This window comes from Dasypus novemcinctus, chromosome 11 (assembly GCF_030445035.2).
Source record: "Dasypus novemcinctus isolate mDasNov1 chromosome 11, mDasNov1.1.hap2, whole genome shotgun sequence".
Lineage (NCBI taxonomy): Eukaryota > Metazoa > Chordata > Mammalia > Cingulata > Dasypodidae > Dasypus > Dasypus novemcinctus.
The window spans coordinates 118,381,686-118,400,235 of record NC_080683.1 but is presented as its reverse complement, the minus strand read 5'-3'; the positions used below and the strand labels follow the sequence as shown (position 1 = coordinate 118,400,235).

At 49.7% G+C, this 18,550-nt stretch overlaps 1 protein-coding gene across 2 annotated transcripts in view; it reads right to left on the bottom strand.

Annotated features, from left to right (window-relative positions):
- The window catches only part of ECT2L (epithelial cell transforming 2 like), a 91,971-nt gene that overhangs the window by 25,827 nt on the left and 47,594 nt on the right, over positions 1–18,550 (bottom strand). For both annotated transcript variants that reach the window (XM_058307549.1, XM_058307550.2), the window contains exons 9-14: positions 18,164–18,332; positions 15,273–15,401; positions 6,370–6,462; positions 3,006–3,188; positions 1,554–1,657; positions 211–336 (exon numbers count right to left, since the gene is read on the bottom strand). In XM_058307549.1, coding sequence (XP_058163532.1) covers positions 211–336; positions 1,554–1,657; positions 3,006–3,188; positions 6,370–6,462; positions 15,273–15,401; positions 18,164–18,332 — 804 coding nt within the window. The remainder of the gene's footprint in view (positions 1–210; positions 337–1,553; positions 1,658–3,005; positions 3,189–6,369; positions 6,463–15,272; positions 15,402–18,163; positions 18,333–18,550) is intronic.

Here is an 18,550-nt window from a genome sequence, read left to right as displayed (position 1 = left end):
TTCCTGGGACACGTACCCGATTGGGATAAACGCTACCCACGTTATGAAACTACAAAACAGGTTTTTTTTCCTTTTTTAAAAAATAGTAGTCCAGGAAGCTAACGTCCTCGGGACAAATGCGCAGGTGAAGGCTTTCCAGGTGGAAGTATCGCTACCTTTATGAATTCCGAAGCCTCGGGGGCGGCAGCGGTAAAAACGCGCCCACCTCACCTTCGGGAAGGAACCGCGCGCTGCCTTTGGGTCACGTTTTTCCGGAAGATCATTTCCTTCAAAATCTTTGCTCCTTTTACTGCATTTCTTCAGCAGAAAAGATGACAAAAATTCCAGGGGCTGGTCCTGAAACATACCCCCCCAACCAAAAAAATCCTTTTTAAAACATCTGAATCGCAGGTCATGAAATTGCAGTAGAATTTGTCCCAGTAGAATTTTGTCCCAGTAGAATTTCAGCTTTCTACCTAATTAATTTATAGCCCCAGAAAAGGGAGCCTTTTTATTCACTTCGAGTCTGTCTAGGGACTTTGACCTGTCACACCGTCCAGTTTCCGGATCTGCTCTGGGGTCGGCCTGTGTCCCCGCTGGCTGGGGCCCTTTGGGGGCAGGACGGCGTCCCCATGGCCGCCCTGGCCCCCCTCTCGGCCAAGCGCGCAGGGGCTGCCCCTGCTGAGCTGAGCCCTGAGAGGATGAGCAAGTCACCTGGGGCTTCTCCAGCTCCACGCAGGGCAGTGAGCCGGGGAGACACCTGGGGTCCAAGTGGACCCTGGAGAAGAGTTGGCAGAGGAGAAGAGAGACGAGCAAAGACAGCAGGAAACCACCCACAAAGTCCAGTCCTTCCAGCCAAAGAGGGGACCCGAGACTCTCCCTGGATGCCGAGACCCTTGCCTAGCCTCCGCGTCCACACCGCCCCTTCCCACCTGGTCCCCCCCGGAGCCCCCTGGAGCTCAGCGCCCATCAGCCTCTATCCTCCTGCGGTCCCCGGGACCGGTCACTGTCCTGTTTTCCTGACATGGGGGCCTGCTCTCCCGGGGGGTTGGGGGGTGGCCGCCAGGGTCCATGTCAGAGGAAGTGTGCTCAGGACCCCCGAGCTGACCCAAACCACGGCCGTGCACGGCTGCGGCTTGGGCTTCTCCCTCCCTGCCCCTCTCCAGCCCCCTCGGCCCTTCCTCTGTTCACATCTGGTTCCACGCTGTTACAACTTGCCCCTCGTTACTACCTGATTTGACTGTTGGCTAATGTTGGCGTAAAACGCAAAGCCACGGGCATGGCTTTTAAAGCAATCACTTCTGATTAAACTTGAGAAGGGCCCAACGCAATCGGCTTTACACAGCCTAGAAGCGCTCCCCTTTTGTCTTCTGTGTCCTCAAACATCTCGGGACCAGAGTCTCTCCAAGGCTGTTTTTCATAAATTGATGCAATTTCTTCAAGGAGTAGTGCCCACAAAAGGGATAAACTGGTAAAAATAGTCATTATAATAATAACACCCAATAATGCAAACTCCAAAATACATTTAAGTGTTGGGGTTTCTGTGCTTATGCTTTCTTCAAGGAAACACTCACACGGTGCTCTCTCGACAGCTCCGTGAGTCCGTCTGCCAGGGCTTGGGCGGTGTCCTCGTTCTCCAAAATGCTGGCCACACTCATGGTGTCGAACATAAGCTGCCCTGCAAGTCCAAGGCCACACGCCGTCACTTAGGCAAGCTGAGAGCCGGAGGAAAAATCTCAGGCCTCACAGGGGCTTGTCAGTGGGTAAAAATGTCAAGAGTAAGGATAAATAGTCTCTGCTGCCATGACGAAAAAATAAAACGGGCCAAAGCAACCAAAAGGGTAGCCCATTAAAAGTGTCTACCCTGACAACATTGAGATTGAAGGAAATCTCTAAGAGTGGCCAAGAGATATTTAGACATTTAAATTTTAGATTCTTAGGCCCACCAACACGTCCTCCACATTTCCCTTGATCTTTATGCTCAATTCATAAATATTTAAGTCCGCAGGAAATTACAAGCATACAGAGACATTACTTAGTTTTCTTTTACATTTTAAACAACATGCATTTATTTGAAAATAATTTTCTTCCACTTGAGTACTCATTGCTTACAAGTATTTCAAGGAAACACTTCTTTTATAAAAAAAACATCTTTCCACCTTTCTCTCTAGTCTTTAATATCTATCTATGAAAGAATCAGGAGAAAAAATTGATCACCTGTTTGTAGCCTCGTAACTATTTTGAAATCTTGAACACTTACTAAATGTGGTAGAGCAGGCAGTACATAAAAACAAGAAGACAGGCCCCATTGGAGGCATTTGTGTAAGGGGAATTGAGTATCTGCGTGCTTCCTGCTGCGTGACCGCTTGGTGTAAACAGGTAGCACTATAAACCTTAAATAAGACGAGAAGACAGGAAGCAGACATAGACGACGATATATAATGTGCTACATGTATTAGATAGGGCCTTGATACAGACTTGTCGTCAGATGGGAAGAGATAGGAAAAACCTGAATAGGTAAAAATGGGACAAAACTGTTTACCAGATGGCAAAAATACTTTATTTTCCAGAACGGACTGCTGGAGAAGATCTACAGTTGAGCCAGGAAATTGCTTGCAGAAGACTGTCACATGGAGAGTGAACGGGAAAATAGGTTCAGTGACGTCCACGAGGGTCAGCAAAGGACCACCTCGCCCATCTCCAAATCAGGCTTTTCGGGTAGAGAATGACGGGGCCTGGGGGAGCCGTTTAAGTGACGGATGCTGTGGCCCGAGAGGTGCCTCATGGGGCTGTGTGGGGGCAACTCTGAGAGGAAGCCAGTGGGGAGGCGATTTCGCCTGGCCACATTTAAGAATACAGTAATGTGAAAGCAGGAACTGGCGCGGGCGTCTCGGACGTGAGCGCATGCCTGCTCGGGCTACGCGTCGTCCCTGAAGGGAGGCACGAGTGGCAAAGGAAGGGGCTGGGTGGCACCTGCACATCCCCAAACTGGCCGGGAAACCGCTGGCCACGGAGGCCCCGCTTACCGACCAGCCGGCCGCTGACGCGCCTCTGCAGCTCCCGGAGGACGGGGCCCAGGTGTGTCCTCACGGACCTCAGGGCGTCCTCCAGCAAGTCGGCGAAGCGGTGCCAGGCCTGCAGCTTCGACTCGCAGAAGTAGACGGCGGGCGGAGGCCCCTGGCGCTGCGGGCCCAGCCAGGCGCTGAGAACTGACAGCACGGCCCCCGTTACCACCCCAGAACCAGCCCAGGCGCTGAGAACTGACAGCACGGCCCCCGTTACCACCCCAGAACCAGCCCAGGCGCTGAGAACTGACAGCACGGCCCCCGTTACCACCCCAGAACCAGCCCAGGCGGAGGGACTGTGCACAGTACAGCCAAGACCGAGTCGCGTTGACATCAAGTACTATCCTTTCTTGCTAGAGGACCACAGACGCCGAGAGTCTGCTTCTAAGGCAAAATTAGACGTTCCTAAAGGACACTGTGGATTGTTTCAAATGCTTTGACACATGAGGGTTGACATATTTGAAACTAAAATGTTAAACAGCTGCCGGATTATACGTTGGGAGGTGGTTGCCGTTCAAATAGAACACTGCTGCTTTACCCTTTGTGGTACTTTGAGATTATTTATGAATTCCGAAAAGAGAGATTACGTTTGTAAACTGGCCTGTTCCTCTGGGCGTGATCCCCTTTGATAGTATTAGATTCAGCAGAGCTGTCTTTGATTAAAATATGTTAAGCTTAGGGTGTAACTCAGGTTAAGTGGACACTCGCTCAAGAAGACACAGAAGATACACAGAAAAGAAAGGGTGGGAAGCGGATTTGGCTCAATGGAGAGCGTGTCCACCCACCACATGGGAGGTCCAGGGTTCAAACCCCGGGCCTCCTGATCCATGTGGTGAGCTGGTCCACATGCAGTGCTGATACGCACAAGGAGTGCCATGCCATGCAGGAGTGTCCCCCGCGTAAGGGTGTCCCCTGCGTAGGGATGTTCTCCGCGTACAGGAGCCCCACGTGCAAGGAGTGCGCCCCATAAGGAGAGCCACCCAGCGCAAAAAAAGCGCAACCTGCCCAGGAATGGCACCGCACGCACGGAGAGCTGACACAGCAAGATGACGCAACAAAGAAAGAGATGCAGTTTCCCAGTGCTGCTGACAAGAATAGAAGCGGACACAGAAGAACACACAGCGAATGGACACGAAGAGCAGACAACTGGGGTGTGGGGGGTGGGGAAGGGGAGAGAAATAAAAAAAATAAATGTTTAAAAAAAAAGAAAGAAAGGGCGCTCCATAGACACGGTGGAGGGGAGACCCTGAGCCTGTGGCCCTGGGAAGAGAGGAGCCACTTGCCTGAGAGCTTGCAGCTGAAGAGGACAGAACAGCTGTGGGAGGAAGCCCCGAAAGACAAGCCCCATGCCAGCCTGGAGCTGGGAGAGGAAGGCTGGGACCTCGAGGCCTGGCGGCCATCTTGCTTCAACATGTGGCAACGGACTTTGGTGAGAAACCACCCTTGGGCTGGACTCTGTAGGGCCTTGTACCTCTAAGTTTTTACCCCAAATAAATACCCTTTATAAAAGCCAACAGATTTCTGGTACTTTGCATCTGCACCTCTTTGGCTAAGACACCTTCACACGTGCAAAGGGAGAACACGGGACGACTCCATTCAGCCTGGCTTCCCCATCACGCCAGCGGGGCCCCTCCATCGCAGCCTTCTCACCCGGGCCCAGCTGCCGCCTCCCTACAAATAGCCCCGCGTGACTGTGGCGGCTGCTCTCCTTGAAAAGTGATTCATCTGAATGATACGATTGTACCTTAACTTTGGTTTTCTGTCCTGAATGGAGAGAGAGCCTTGTGTGCTTTCTGCCCCCAGCCTTTGATAGATCTGTGGGAGGGCCAACAGGAGGAAAGGGGAAGCAGAAGAGAGCCTGTCCACACTGCAAACAACCTGTCCACACGGCTCTGCTCTGCTAGGCTGGAGCCACTCTCCAAAGGGCCAAATAGACTCTCCTTTGGGGGATGCTGCCACACAAAATAAAATCAACAAGAAACTTCTGCTTCAAAACTCTATTAGTGGAGGGAAGTAGACTTAGTCCAATGGATAGGGCGTCCGTCTACCCCATGGGAAGTCCGCGGTTCAAACCCCAGGCCTCCTCGACCTGTGTGGAACTGGCCCACGCGCAGTGCTGATGCGCGCAAGGAGTGCCGCGCCACACAGCGGTGTCCCTCGCATAGGGGAGCCCCACGCACAAGGAGTGCGCCCCGTAAGGAGAGCTGCCCAGTGCGAAAGAAAGTTCAGCCCGCCCAGGAATGGCGCCGCACACACAGAGAGCTGACACAGCAAGATGACGCCACAAAAAGAAAGATTCTTGTGCCGCTGACAATAGAAGTGGACAAAGAAGAACACGCAGCAAATGGACACAGAGAACAGACAACTTGGGGTGGGGAGGGGAGAGAAATAAATAAATAAATCTTAAAAAAAAAAAACTCTATTAGTGGGTTCAATCCCTGGTACCTCCTAAAAACCAAACAAACAAACAAAAAAACCAACTCTCAATGGGGAGTGGATGAAGCTGAGTGGTTGAGCACCTGCTTCCCATGTATGAGATCCTAGGTTCAATCCCCGGAACCTCCTAAAAAACAAACAAAAAATCCTATTATCTCATTGTGCTTTTTGCTCCATCTTTTCCTTTACAAGTTTCAAAATCATGCCAGCTTTCTCCCAGTCTCTAAACACTCTTGGCATTTGGGATTGGAGAGGCAATGCTTTAAGAGGATTCTACATGGCTCCCAGCTCCACTGGTAGGAGACACAGGAGTTTTAAAGAGAAAAATTATTAGAGTACCTGAAGGAAAGCAATTCGGTTCTCGCACTGGGCAGCCAATGTTTCCTTGTGATCCAGGACTGGCAGCTTTCATATTAAAATCTAAGTTTGCATCCAGGTGTATTTGGTTCTGACTGTTTTTTCCCCCACATAATGCTACTGAAACGGAATTGAAGGGAGCCCCTTCTGTGATTTCTTTGTAGCTGGAATCCATTTTTTCCAAAAGAAACCATATTGATATTGATTCTATTTTACTAAGAAGAGATTTTCTTTGTTATTTCTCCCTAATAGCAACTATAAATCTCTGCTTAGCTGTTAAAGATGATATTTTTAGCAGAGTTTTTGCAAATGATGGTTTGCAGTAAATGTTTGCAATAAATAATCCCCTTTTAAGCAAAACACTGGGTGACATGAGATTAAATAGTTTGGGCAGAGAGAGCATTCTCTTGAAGAAGCAATGAAAGACAGGTGGGCACCAGCTCTGACCAGAAGGATGGACTGCACTTTCCTTGGTTGGTCCGGGGTGGAGCGCATTGGAGGGTGCAGCGGGCAGCACCCACCACCCACTTACTGTGTTGGTAAGAGCCAGTTGCAATCCCGGTGGGGGCAGAGAACAGCGTGCCGGTTAGTTGAGACAGCTGAGAAAGAATCTCCATTCCATCCTCTGCACAAGGGAAAACACACTCTTTAGTTGACTCCTAAGTTGGCATGAAACGGCTCAGTATTACTAAGGAGCACCAGTGAGCTGGCCGAGAAGGTCGTTAGCAGTTCTCGTCCTCGTTTCATATCCATAACCTTTCCCGGATCACCCCTAAATGCTGGCAGCCCACCACTTTCCTTACGGGGAGTCAGAGCAGGCATTTCAGCCTAGCGCTTGTGTTCAAATCTGGAATACTCAGCCCAACGAAAGGGAAGCATCTGTGCGTTTTTAAAATGGTCTGACTCAAAGCATATCTCCTTTGAAAGAGAACATATTTAAATTAAACACACAATGGAACACAACGGAATACAATGGAACATAATGGAATACAATGGAACAAAATGGAATACAATGGAGCACAATGGAATACAATGGAACACAACGGAATACAACAGGAACACACTAGTCAAACCTGAATTGGGGGCTGGTCCACACCTTAAGCAACAGCAGAATCACTTGGAAGGGAACTCATATAATGGGTAGTGAATTTCAATTCTTTGTTGTCTTAGAATGAACGAAGCCCTTCCATGGCTGCTTAGAGCAGGGGCGGTAGCTGAGCAGGTGGGTTGTCCCGTGCTGAGGGGCGCCCAGGTTTCCCATTTCCCTGCCATGTTTATAACACATTCCTCTGTTTTATATCTTCATCCCCTAGCACCCTCTCCCATGCTTACAAATCGTGAAAAGGACGTGGGTCCAGGGATAGGAGAGCTGGACTGAAGTCCCAGCTCTGCCGTGCACTGGCGGGGCCTCTCCTGGCACACGGCCATCCGGGAAGTCAGAGGGTCAGCTGCCTGGATTTGGCAGGACCTCCCGGGAGGCGTTTTTGACTCTTGTGTATGAGGCTGTTTAGATGAATTGAGCATTTACATGGCTTACTGGCTTCAAGGCCCAGAACGCCAGGCTCAAACTGGATTAAACAACCAAGGAAAATATCCTTTCGCATCATTTAGTCTCACAAAACGGAGGCCGGGCAGGCTCAGGGCTGAGGACTTGGGGGCTGAGCCATGTCGTCGGAGGTCCCCATCCTTTCCTTCTCTCTGCTCTGCCGTTTCCAGCCCTGAGCCCGTACTGGTCACCTGGGGGTGTCGTTAAAATGCTTCAGGTCTGGGCGGGGCTGGAGACTCTGGATTGTCCACCCTGGTCACAAGACGACTGCCAGCTGCAGCCGTGGCCCCGCCTCACTGTTCGTGATGGGGGGGAGGGACAGAGAAAGCCTCCGGCCCAGTGAAGGGAGAGAAGCGCCTCGTTTAGTCTGATTAGGCAGCCGGGGCAGGAGCCCACCCACTGACCAGCACCCCACAGGGCACAGAGTGGCCTCGAGTACCTGGGGTCCACCTGGGGTGGGGGTTGGAGCCGGTCACCTCTGAGCCACATGGGCTCCGTCCAGGCAGGGAGGATGCCCGAGAAGTCGGGTGCTGAACGGAGGGAGGAAGCGCAAGGGTCCGACTCGACCACCAGCGGTGACCAGTACAGGTGTGGGAGGTGGACGTTGTGCCACCCAGCCACCAAGGCAGCGCCTGGCTGCCTGTTCCACCGTCTCTGGCCTCGGTAAACCCCGCAGTGCTCCTGCGTGCGCAGTGCTCCTGCGTGCGCAGCCCTGTGCTGGCAGTGCTGAGAGGTCTCGCGTTTCATGACGCCTTAGTAAGTACTTCCCACACAGAGGATTTTAACAGCTTGTGAAAGCCCTAAAATGGAAGAGTTAGTTGAAGGCAGCAAAGGATGTGTGAGCCTGAAGATACAGCTGTGCCACTGAGAGCACGCAGTCTAGGGTCTGCTCCTCGGCTTGGCCAGCTCAGAACGCTTCCTGCCCATACCTTGAGAACGAGTCAGTCTCTTGGGGAATAGACTCACAATGAGCCAACTCACAGGAGACTGGTGTATAAACCATAATGCCACTTTACTAACTTACCATTAACAAATATAACACAAGGGGATGAGATTTTAAAGTCCTCTGGCCAAGGCATTCTCTCCTAATAGTGAAATTGACGTGGGAAGAAGATACTGCCTGCACACAGGGCAAAGGGAGTAAGGCTGTGTCCTACTCAGAAGTCCAGCCCCAGGGAAGCGGATTTGGCTCAATGGATAGAGCATCCACCTACCACATGGGGGGTCCAGGGTTCAAACCCCGGGCTTCATGATCCGTGTGATGAGCTGGCCCATGCTCAGTGCTGATGTGCACAAGGACTACTGTACCACGTAGGGGAGCCCCACATGCAAGGAGTGCGCCCCATATGGAGAGCTGCCCCGCACCAAAAAAGTGCAGCCTGCCCAGGAGTGGCGCCGCACACACGGAGAGCTGACACTGCAAGATGACACAACAAAAAGAGACACAAATTCCCAGTGCCACTGACAAGAATACAAGCAGACACAAAAGAACACACAGCGAATGGACAGAGAGAGAAGACAACAAGGAGTGGGGCAGAGAAGGGGAAAGAAATAAATTTTTTAAAATAAATAAATAAATCTTTAAAAAAAAAAAAAAGTCCAGCTCCATGACCTTGAGATAACGCAAGTTTGAGGTCATGGGCCAGGAACCCAAGCCCAGGTGGCAACCTCACCACCCCCTGGCCCCTCTGGCTCCTTCTGTGCACGTTGTTCCTTCTGAGAAAGTCCCACTGTAGATACACATCACCAGTAGGAACGGCCTTGGGGCTCCTCGCCCCGGGCCTGAGCCTTCTGCATACGTGCCATCATTTTTAATGCCAGCGGTTGAGCTGGGGACGGGAGGGGTAGGCCTCCGCAGACACTGGGCCCAGACCTTAAGGACGTCCGGGATTTTGCCGCATGTGCAGAGACTGGAAGTTGGTGGAAGGGAGAGGGGCTCCAGCAAAGACTTGGGTTTCCAAGCGCAGGACTCTGTGTGCAGAAGCTGGAGAAAAATAAAGAACTCGGCTTGTTCAGGAAACGGCAAGGAACGAGGTGGGGGTGCATCGGGGACACCAAGAGAAGGAGTGGTCAACCATGTCTGATGCCACTGAGTGGTCGAAGCAAGGTGAGGACAGAGAAGGGACCGCCAGAGGGGACACACGGAAGCCACTTATGGTCTTGCCAAAAGCAGTTTGGGTGGAGATCAAGAGACCATGTGGAGCAGCGTGAGGGAGAACGGGAGGGAAAAGGGGGCAATCAGGAAGACTAGCGGCTCTCAAGGTGTGGCCCAGGACCAGCACAGCGGGAGCCGGTTAGAAATGCAGATTCACACCAGCCCTCCTGAGCCACAACCCCGGGGTGGGCCCGCAATGTGTGTGTTTGCGTAACAAGCCCTCCAGGGGAATCGAATGCACACTAACGTTTGGAAACCCTGCTACAGCCAACTCCAAAAGGGCTGAGGGTTCAGATCCAGAGCCTCCTGACCCATGTGATGAGCTGGCCCATGCACAGTGCTGATGCGCGCAAGGAGTGCCGTGCCACGTAGGGGAGCCCCACGTGCAAGGAGTGCTCCCCGTAAGGAGAGCCGCCCAGCACGAAAGAAAGTGCAGCCTGCCCAGGAATGGCCCCACCCACACGGAGAGCTGACACACAAGATGACGCAACAGAAAGAAACACAGATTCCTGGTGCCACTGAAGAACACAGAAGAACACACAGTGAATGGACACAGAAAGCAGACAACTGGGTGGGGGGAGAGAAATAAATAAAAAATAAATCTTAAAAAAAAAAACTTCAATTCAAAACTTCTTTTTCTTCTATGCCAGGTAAAAAAACATGCCTTCCTCTCATTATAAGAGTAATACTAGTTCAGTGCATCAAATAGAGGCAAGCAAAAGAAAAGAAAAGGAAAAAAGATCACAGAAAACTCATAGTTCTATCCAACTACTGTTAACACCTTGGTCTGGAGCCTTCTAAATCCTTGTCTATGTGCACTCTACGCCCACAAGCAGGTATCCATGCTCCCTACTCTTTGTAAATTGATTTCAAAAGTAGAAAATTTGATATACATCTAGAGAGAGATGCTGTTCCTATTTCAGTATGCTTTCTCCTAGATTTGTCTATGCCTGTTTTTTTCATAGTTAAGATTATATACTTGAATAACTGTAAAAACTTAAATTTACCAAATGCTTGTATTTCGCTATCTTTCGAAGCTGCCAGGAGTGTGCTTGGCATGTAGTGAGCAGTACAGTGAAATAGGATTAAGGAGAACTTTAATAATAAGCAACAGAGAAATTTTAATTTCCCAAGTCCTCTCCCCTCCTCTGCTTGGTGAAAAGGAACAGCCTGAGCTTTTATTTAAGAGCTATCCTAAGAGTGAATTTGACTAAATATTTCTGGAGTTTTCCTTCGAGGAACTGAAATCAACTTTGCCCCATAGTGGTTGATTCTAGACATTCAAGCACTTAAAATTCGATCAGCAGCCAGGCCCCAGTGAAGATGGCAGAGTGAGAGGCTGCAGAGCACGTCTCTCCATAGGTGCTTTGGATAACCACTAAGAAGCTCCAGAAAACAGCTAAAAGATCGCTGGAATGGGGCAAGCGCTGAATCAAGAAAAAGCCTTCTTAAAAGCAGTAGGCTCTCCTGGCACGCTGGCCCCTGCCACCCACCCCACCCCCACCTGCTCAGGGCAGAGCGAGCCTGGGCTCCCCGTGCCCACCCACCCTCGTGCACAGGTGGGAACCCGTGTGTCCGGCCCCATCTGCCTGGTGGTGGCCTGGGGGACTGGCCGTCCCAGAACTTGCCCGGCATGTGGAAGGAGGGGCTGGCCAGGCTCTTCTCAGGACACCGTGGGAAAGCAGGCAGGTTGCACTGCCTGGGGCAAGGGACTGTGGCTGCAGGACCGGCAGTGCAGCAGCCAGGAAGGGAAAGAGACTTTCCTAGGCGAGGGGCGACATTTGGAACCACGTAAATGGGAAATTCCTAGGGCCCCACAGGCGTGCCCCAGAAGACACCTGTGCAGAAGGATCACGGAGGCCCTGTGCTTTGCTCACTGTGTGGATAAGCCTGAAGGAGAGTGCTAGCAGAGGCCAATCTGCAAAGACTGGGACAGGTGGTTTCTTTTTCTTCTTTTTTTTTTATTAGATCCTGGCATTCAAGGAAAGTTCTGTCTTAAGACTAGCTGGATACAAAGGATGCAAGTTTAGGGAACAGACACCTCAGAATCTAAATTCCAGTGATAGCACACCAAATACCAAATTGTCCAGGTTTCAATAAAAGATTACAAAACATACAAAGAAATGGGAAGTGAAGGCCCAGACAAAGGGGAAGAGTAATGTATTAGAAACCATAAATACGGAGGACCATATGAAGACTTTTAAAAGGTCCTAAATATGCTCAAAGCACTAAAGGGAAACATGGACAAAGAACTAAAGGAGGGAAGCGACTTGGCCCAATGGATAGAGGGTCCACCTACCACACGGGAGGTCCAGGGTTCAAACCCCGGGCTTCCTGACCCGTGTGGAGCTGGCCCACATGCAGTGCTGATGCACACAAGGAGTGTCGCGCCGTGCAGGGGTGTCCCCTGCATAGGGGAGCCCCATGTGCAAGGGGTGCGCCCCGTAAGGAGAACCGCCCAGTGTGAGAAAAGTGCATCCTGCCCAGGAGTGGCGCCGCACACACGGAGAGCTGATGCAGCAAGATGGCGCAACAAAACAAGACACAGATTCTGGATGCCGCTGACACAAGCGGACACAGAAGAACACACAGCGAATGGACACAGAGAGCAGACAACTGGGGAGTGTGGGGAAGGGGAGAGAAATAACTAAAAAATAAATCTTAAAAAAAAAAAGGACTAAAGGAAATCATGAAAATGAAAGAGAAACACAAAGAGAATATCAGTAGATGGAAATTATGAAAAAGAACCAAACAGAGCTGAAGGTCATAGTAACAGAAATTTAAAAATTCCCTGAGGGGTTCAATAGCAAATTGGGGGAAGCAGATGTGGCTCAAGGGATAGGGCTTCCACCTACCATGTGGGAGGAGCTGCAGTCAATCCCTGGGGCCTCCTGGCGAAAAAAGAAGAGAAAGCGTGCCCGCATGGTGAGCCAGGTGCCTGCGCAGCAAGTGGAGTGCCCACGCGAGTGCCTGCGCAGTGAGCCGAGTGCCCGCGTGAGTGCCCGCGTGGTGAGCCAGTGCCCATGTGAGTGCCCATGTGGTGAGCCAGTGCCCACATGGTGAGCTGAGCACTCACACCGTAAGTCAGTGCCCACACAAGTGAGTCACGCAGCAAGATGATAGCACAACAAAAGAGAGACAAAGCGGAGAATCAAGGCGAAGCACAGCAGAAACCAGGAATTGAGGTGGCACAGCTGACAGGGAACTCCTCTCCACATCAGAGGTACTCGGGTTTGAATCCCAGTGAATCCTAGAGGAGAAAAAATGAGAAGACAAAAAGAGAAATAGATACAGAAGATCACACAGTGAATGGACACAGACAGCAAAAACAGCAGGGTGGGGGAGGGGGTAAGGGGAGAAAAATAAAATAAATCTTTTCAAAAGTAGCAAATTGGAATTGGCAAAAGTAAGTATCAGAGAGCTGGAAGATAAGGAAATTGAAATTATCTAGACTGAGGATTAGAAAGAAGAATGAATGAAGAAAAGTGAAGCCTGAGGAACATGTGGGATACCATCAGGCATAGCAACATATGCGTTGTGGGAGTCCCAGAAGGAGAAGAAAGAAAGAGGCAAAGAGAATATTCAAAGAAATAGTGCCTGAAAATTCCCAAATTTAATGAAAGACGTAAATATTCACATCCAAGATGCTCAACAAACTCCAGACAGCTTACACCCAAATAGACACACACTGCAGCATATTTTAATCAAGTTCTCAATTGCCAAAGATAAAGAGAGAATTCTGAAAGCTACAGGAGAGAAGCAACTCCCATACATGGGCGCCTCAATACGATTAAGTGCCAATTTCTCACTGGAAACCATGGAGGAAGGAAGGCAGAGGAAGACACATTTAAAGTGCTGAAAGCAAAAAGTTGCCACCCAAGAATTCTATATCCAGCAAAATTGTCTTTCAAAAATGAGAGAGGGATGAAGACATTCCGAGATAAGCAAAAGCTGAGGGAATTCATCACCACTAGATAGTCCCTACTAGAGATGCTGAAGAGAGTTCTGCAGGATGAAAGGGAAGCACAATAGATTGAAGCCACTTGAAGAAATAAAGACCTCCAGGGAGGGTAACGATGGGTAAATACAAATGCCAGTACTAAGGCAATTTTGGTTTGTAATTCCACTTACTGCCTTCTAAAGGATCTAAAAGGCAAATGCATAAACTATAATGGTAAATTAGTGTTTCTGGACTCATAATGTTTAAGTGTATAATTTGTGACAAGAATTACATAAAGGTGGGGGGCTGAATGGGTATAGAAACATAGTTTGTATATACTACTAAAGTTAAGTTGGTATCAAAGCAAATAGAATTGCTTTACACTTAGGGTGCTAAATTTAAGCCCGTGCTAACTACAAAGAAAATTCTAGAGAATATACATGCTCATACAGGTAGAAATTGGTGTTCAGTTTGCCAGGGGCAGGGGGTAGGGGGAGTGGGAAATTAATACCAATGGGTGTAGGGTTGCTGCTTGGGCAGATGGGAAAGTTTTGTTAATTAGAGGTGGTGAGAGTACTGCAGTATCGTGCATGCAGTTAATCCCATTGAATGGCATGCTTGGGAATGATTGGGATAGGAAAGTTCATGTTGTATGTATGTTCCCACAATTAAAAAGAGAGAAAAGGCAACTAAAGAGACAATGACAATTAAAGGCAATACATGTTCCTGGATGGAGTCTAGCAAGGGAGGAGGAAAGGTTAAAAAAATTAGAATATAGACTGTACGCTTTATATCAATGTTAAAGTTCTTGAACTTGATAACTGAACTTAACATGGTTATATAAGTGACTATCCTTGTCCTTAGGAAATGTACATGGCAGTTTTATGTGTTCAAGGAGCATGATGTGTAAATACAACCTCACTCAAGTGTTCAGAAAATGGACCGATGGATAGATAGATGAAAAGACACAGATGGATAGACAATAGATCAATCAATAGATCAGTCAATAGATATAGATAGATAGATAGATAGATAGATAGATAGATAGATAGATAGATAGATAGATAGATAGATAGATGGGTGAATGAGAGATAGATGAATGAATGAGAGATAGAATGGTATGGCAAATGTGGGAAAATGTTAAAAACTGGTGGATCTGGGAGGGGGGTGAGGTGGGTGGTGTGTTTATTCTCCATATGGGATTTGTACTATTTTTGTAACTGTTCTGTAAGTTCGAAAGTATTTCAGAATAAAAATTATATGAGCAACCTCAGGAGTCTTCAACAAAACTCATCTTTACAAAGCGCCTCACTGATTTTAATACTTCAATATTTTTGAGTACACTGTTCATTTGTACAGTTTAAATATTTACATCCTGGATGTTAGGGAAGGTACTGTTATCCCCATTTTCAGGGAAGGAAGAGCAGACGCACACACTTGCCTAAAACGGCGTAGTTACAAAGTGCCAGGGGCGGGATTTGAACCAGGCCCTTGGTCACACGGGGTTCCCAGCGCCTCCCGGCAGCAGGGGGCGTTTGCTCGTGTTCTGGTGGCGGCCAATCACAGCCCCCCGCCCTGGGAGTGGCGCTGGCTGTGTGTCCCAGAGCAGGTAGAAATAAGGCTGCACCGGCAGCTACTCTGACCACCAGGCCTGACCCTCCCCTTCCCCCAAACATCTGGGCAGCTGAGGAGTAAAGAGAAGAAACGGGGCGAAGGGTGGCAGCTGGGCGATGGTAACCCACGGACACCAAGCGGGTGTGGTCTCCACCTCTCTGCAGTGTCCCCAGGGCTGACCTGACGCCGCCAGAGGTACAAAGAGGTCCACGTGACCCCCTTCTTCCGCGGTGGCCACAGAGCTTCCCAGCTTCTCCCAGAAGTCTCTCACCTCAGGCTTCAGCAAATTTTTAATGCCAATTTTATAGCCTGGGGAGAAAAATCAAAATGTCCTGTTAGTTCCTGCCACAGCCGTGTCCCTTGGCAGTTACTGAACGCGAAGCCACAAACTCTAGAAGGCAACGCGTGCCCATGCCATGCCACAAGCCCCGTGGGCGCCTCCCGTCCGTGCCACCTCGCGGCAGGGCTGCTTTGCGCGTCGGTTTAGGACGTGGGGGCTCAGAAGGGAGGTCCCTCGCGGCTTGTGCTGGTGAGGGGGAGACGTCCTGGGGGGTCACTGCAAGGAAGTCGAACTAAGGAAGAGGTTTGCCTCCCCTCCCAAGAAAAGATCTTTCTCATGCCAAAAGTTGTCTCTAATTGGCGTTCTCCAGAAAATCAGATTTTGCAATAGTCACCTGGCATTTCTGTTTATGGCTTAATCCCAAGAAAAGGAAATAAATTTGAAGGGATTAGACCGCCCAATCGCCCTCATTCCAGCACCAAGTCATGAGGACGAAAGTGTCCACCAAGGCCCCGGATCGGGCTCCCAAGGTCCTAGTTCTGGTCGGGAGCTGGAGAAAGGGAATGTTCTCAGAATCGCACCACAAACACACACACACACATGGTTAGACGTTCCCCTTCGCTGGGTTTGCAATAAGGAACAAGCTGTCTGTGGCTCAGTTCCCCCGACAGGCACTGAGGAAAGACAAGCCCCCCACAAGCCCACGTGCCGGAAAGCACGGCACTTCCCCCGAGGTTGAACAAAGAAACCACGTGGAAACGGGAGTAAAGAGAGATAGAGACCTTCACCCCCTCCAGATCAAAGCGCCACCTGCTCCCCAGCATTCCAAGAAAGCTTAACTCCCTATCTTACCCCCAGCCATGCAAGGGGCAGTTTTCGCCTCCAGGGCTTCCTATTGGCCCCTGCACCTCACTCGGACCCTCAGACCCTCGGCCCCCTCCCACTGACCGTCATTTCCCCGCCTAGGAAGGTGCTGTATGAATTCAAGTCCCCCTTTCCAGGGGTGGGCTGAAGCCTATTCTTCAGACACCCTCCATTGGGAGAGCTTCCCAATAAATTTTCTGCCTGCAGTCATCAGTCTCCATGTCCCAGTGAGTGCCCCCTTTTCTATAACACACACACACCTGGAGGGAAAAGGAGAGGAAGGGAACAATTAGTGAACTTGAAACACATTAAAGAAAACCTGGATTTGAAAACAGCCACAATTGCATCTTGTGTTGTTCAAACGCAAAGCAATAATTCTACTACAAGGCTGAACTTATTTCACCCCGCTTGCAAGCAACGGAGGACAAAATATTTTCACTGGTTCTTTGTCTGTTGGTCAGCTGTAAGCTCCATAATGAAAAGCCCGGCACAATCCTGCAGTTTGACCCCTCTCGTGGCCTGGCGGCCTGTGCCTAGGGTTGACATGGCGTTGTGGCCAGCACAGCGCAGGGATGTGGGTGTCCAGCTCGCTGCCGGGCTCTGGTGGGTGGTCAGTCAATCCCGGGATGTGCGATCGAGTACCGAAGTCAACCAAAAATTAACACCTCGGGGCAGCAGTAAGACTCCCGCGATGTGTAAACATCACTGGAATTCTCCTGTCCTGTCACCTCTTGGGGCTCCGTGCGCTGGGTCAGCTAAGCTGCCTGTCCAGGGGAGTCCTTCCTCAGCCACAGAAACGACTTTCTTAAAAGCCAGGCACAGCGCCTGGCTGCTCTCTCCTTCCTATTCAGAGGTCTTAACACACAGAGAAGGACCTCTTCCAGTGTCTGGAGGAAAAGGCTTCGCTTTTGTTGTTTTTTTTAAGGCCAAAAGCTTTGGAGAAAACCACAATTACAGAGAAGAAAACATTCATTTTCTACAGAATTTTGTTATTATTGTTACTTCTTTTAAAACCAAAACCAAAAAAAAAACACAAAAAAACAAAAACCCAGAAAACAGGAAAAGGTGGAATTTGGAAACCTTTCTCATCTGGAGAACAAAGAGGCTGAGATCTGGAACCTGTAATGAACTCTTTCCAACCACATGAAGTGAACCTACTACTGCAGCAGAATCATGCAATTGGTAACTCTCCCCATTTAGAGAAGAGATACTATGTACTTAATTATGCATTTAAATCCCCAAAAAATAGTATCTAGAATTTACTTTGGGGGGATATACACAACTTGATCCAGGCATAAGGTAAACTAAACAAGGAAGGCCAGTCAGAAAGCAAACACAGTGGGGTTTTGCTAAAACAGGAACTTGCTGGAACTGTTCCAAGTCCCCTGGGTCCCAGCCCCCAAGAGAGCAGTTGGAAAGGCGATTCCAGAACCCACTGTGCCACTTTGTGGGCTCCCTGCCAGCTGGACTCCTGACCATCATCTTCCCATCCTCTCCTCATCCCACAAGAATGGGAAGTCTTGTGTTGGGAAAGTTAAAAAACAATTCTATTTTAGGTATAAACAAGGATGGAGGCAAGGTATACGATGGGGAAGAAGAGAAAGTTGGAGTTTATTTCTAAAACGTTCATCTCCTCCCCCACAAAAAGGTAACTGCTGCGATTCCCTAAAGGTGCCCGTGACAACCTCACGAGCTGGCCACCCTTCCTGTGAAGTCTGAGCACAGTGGAGCATAATGCTGCCCTCAGCGACACCAGCGTGCAGGTCTTGGTATCTGACGCCATTAACATCACGTCGTTTTCTTCCTAAAGCCCAAATCAACTCTCGTTAGCAAACTGGCACGTAAACAGTAGCTGAAGACCGCCACGGGACAAAGGCCTCAGCAGCGTGACGTCGTGTGGTCCTTCTTTGCCCATCCCCAGGCCTACCTTGGAGTAGGTGGACTTCTCTGCTGTTTCCGTCGCTAAATATACCTATGCTGCGTGCCCTGCGCCCAGCCAGCGCCTTGGCAGTGAGACGAAGCAGGCCCTCCAGGGTCAGCCCGCTGTGCTCGTACACCACGGCGGCCACGCCGGCCCTCACGCTGTCCACCACCATCTGGGAAGTGAAACCACAGGGTAGGAGCATCAGCCCGCCAGCTCAGAATGCTTAGTAAAGAAAGAAAGAGAATGGCTATGCCAAAGGCCGCCATCTTTAAACCATGCGCTGAGATCGTTGCTTTCCAGAAATTAGGGAAGGAGGAAGATAAGCGTCCTCCTACAACGGCCTTTTTTAATAGCCAGTATCAACCCACCCGATTATTAGTACTCTATTAG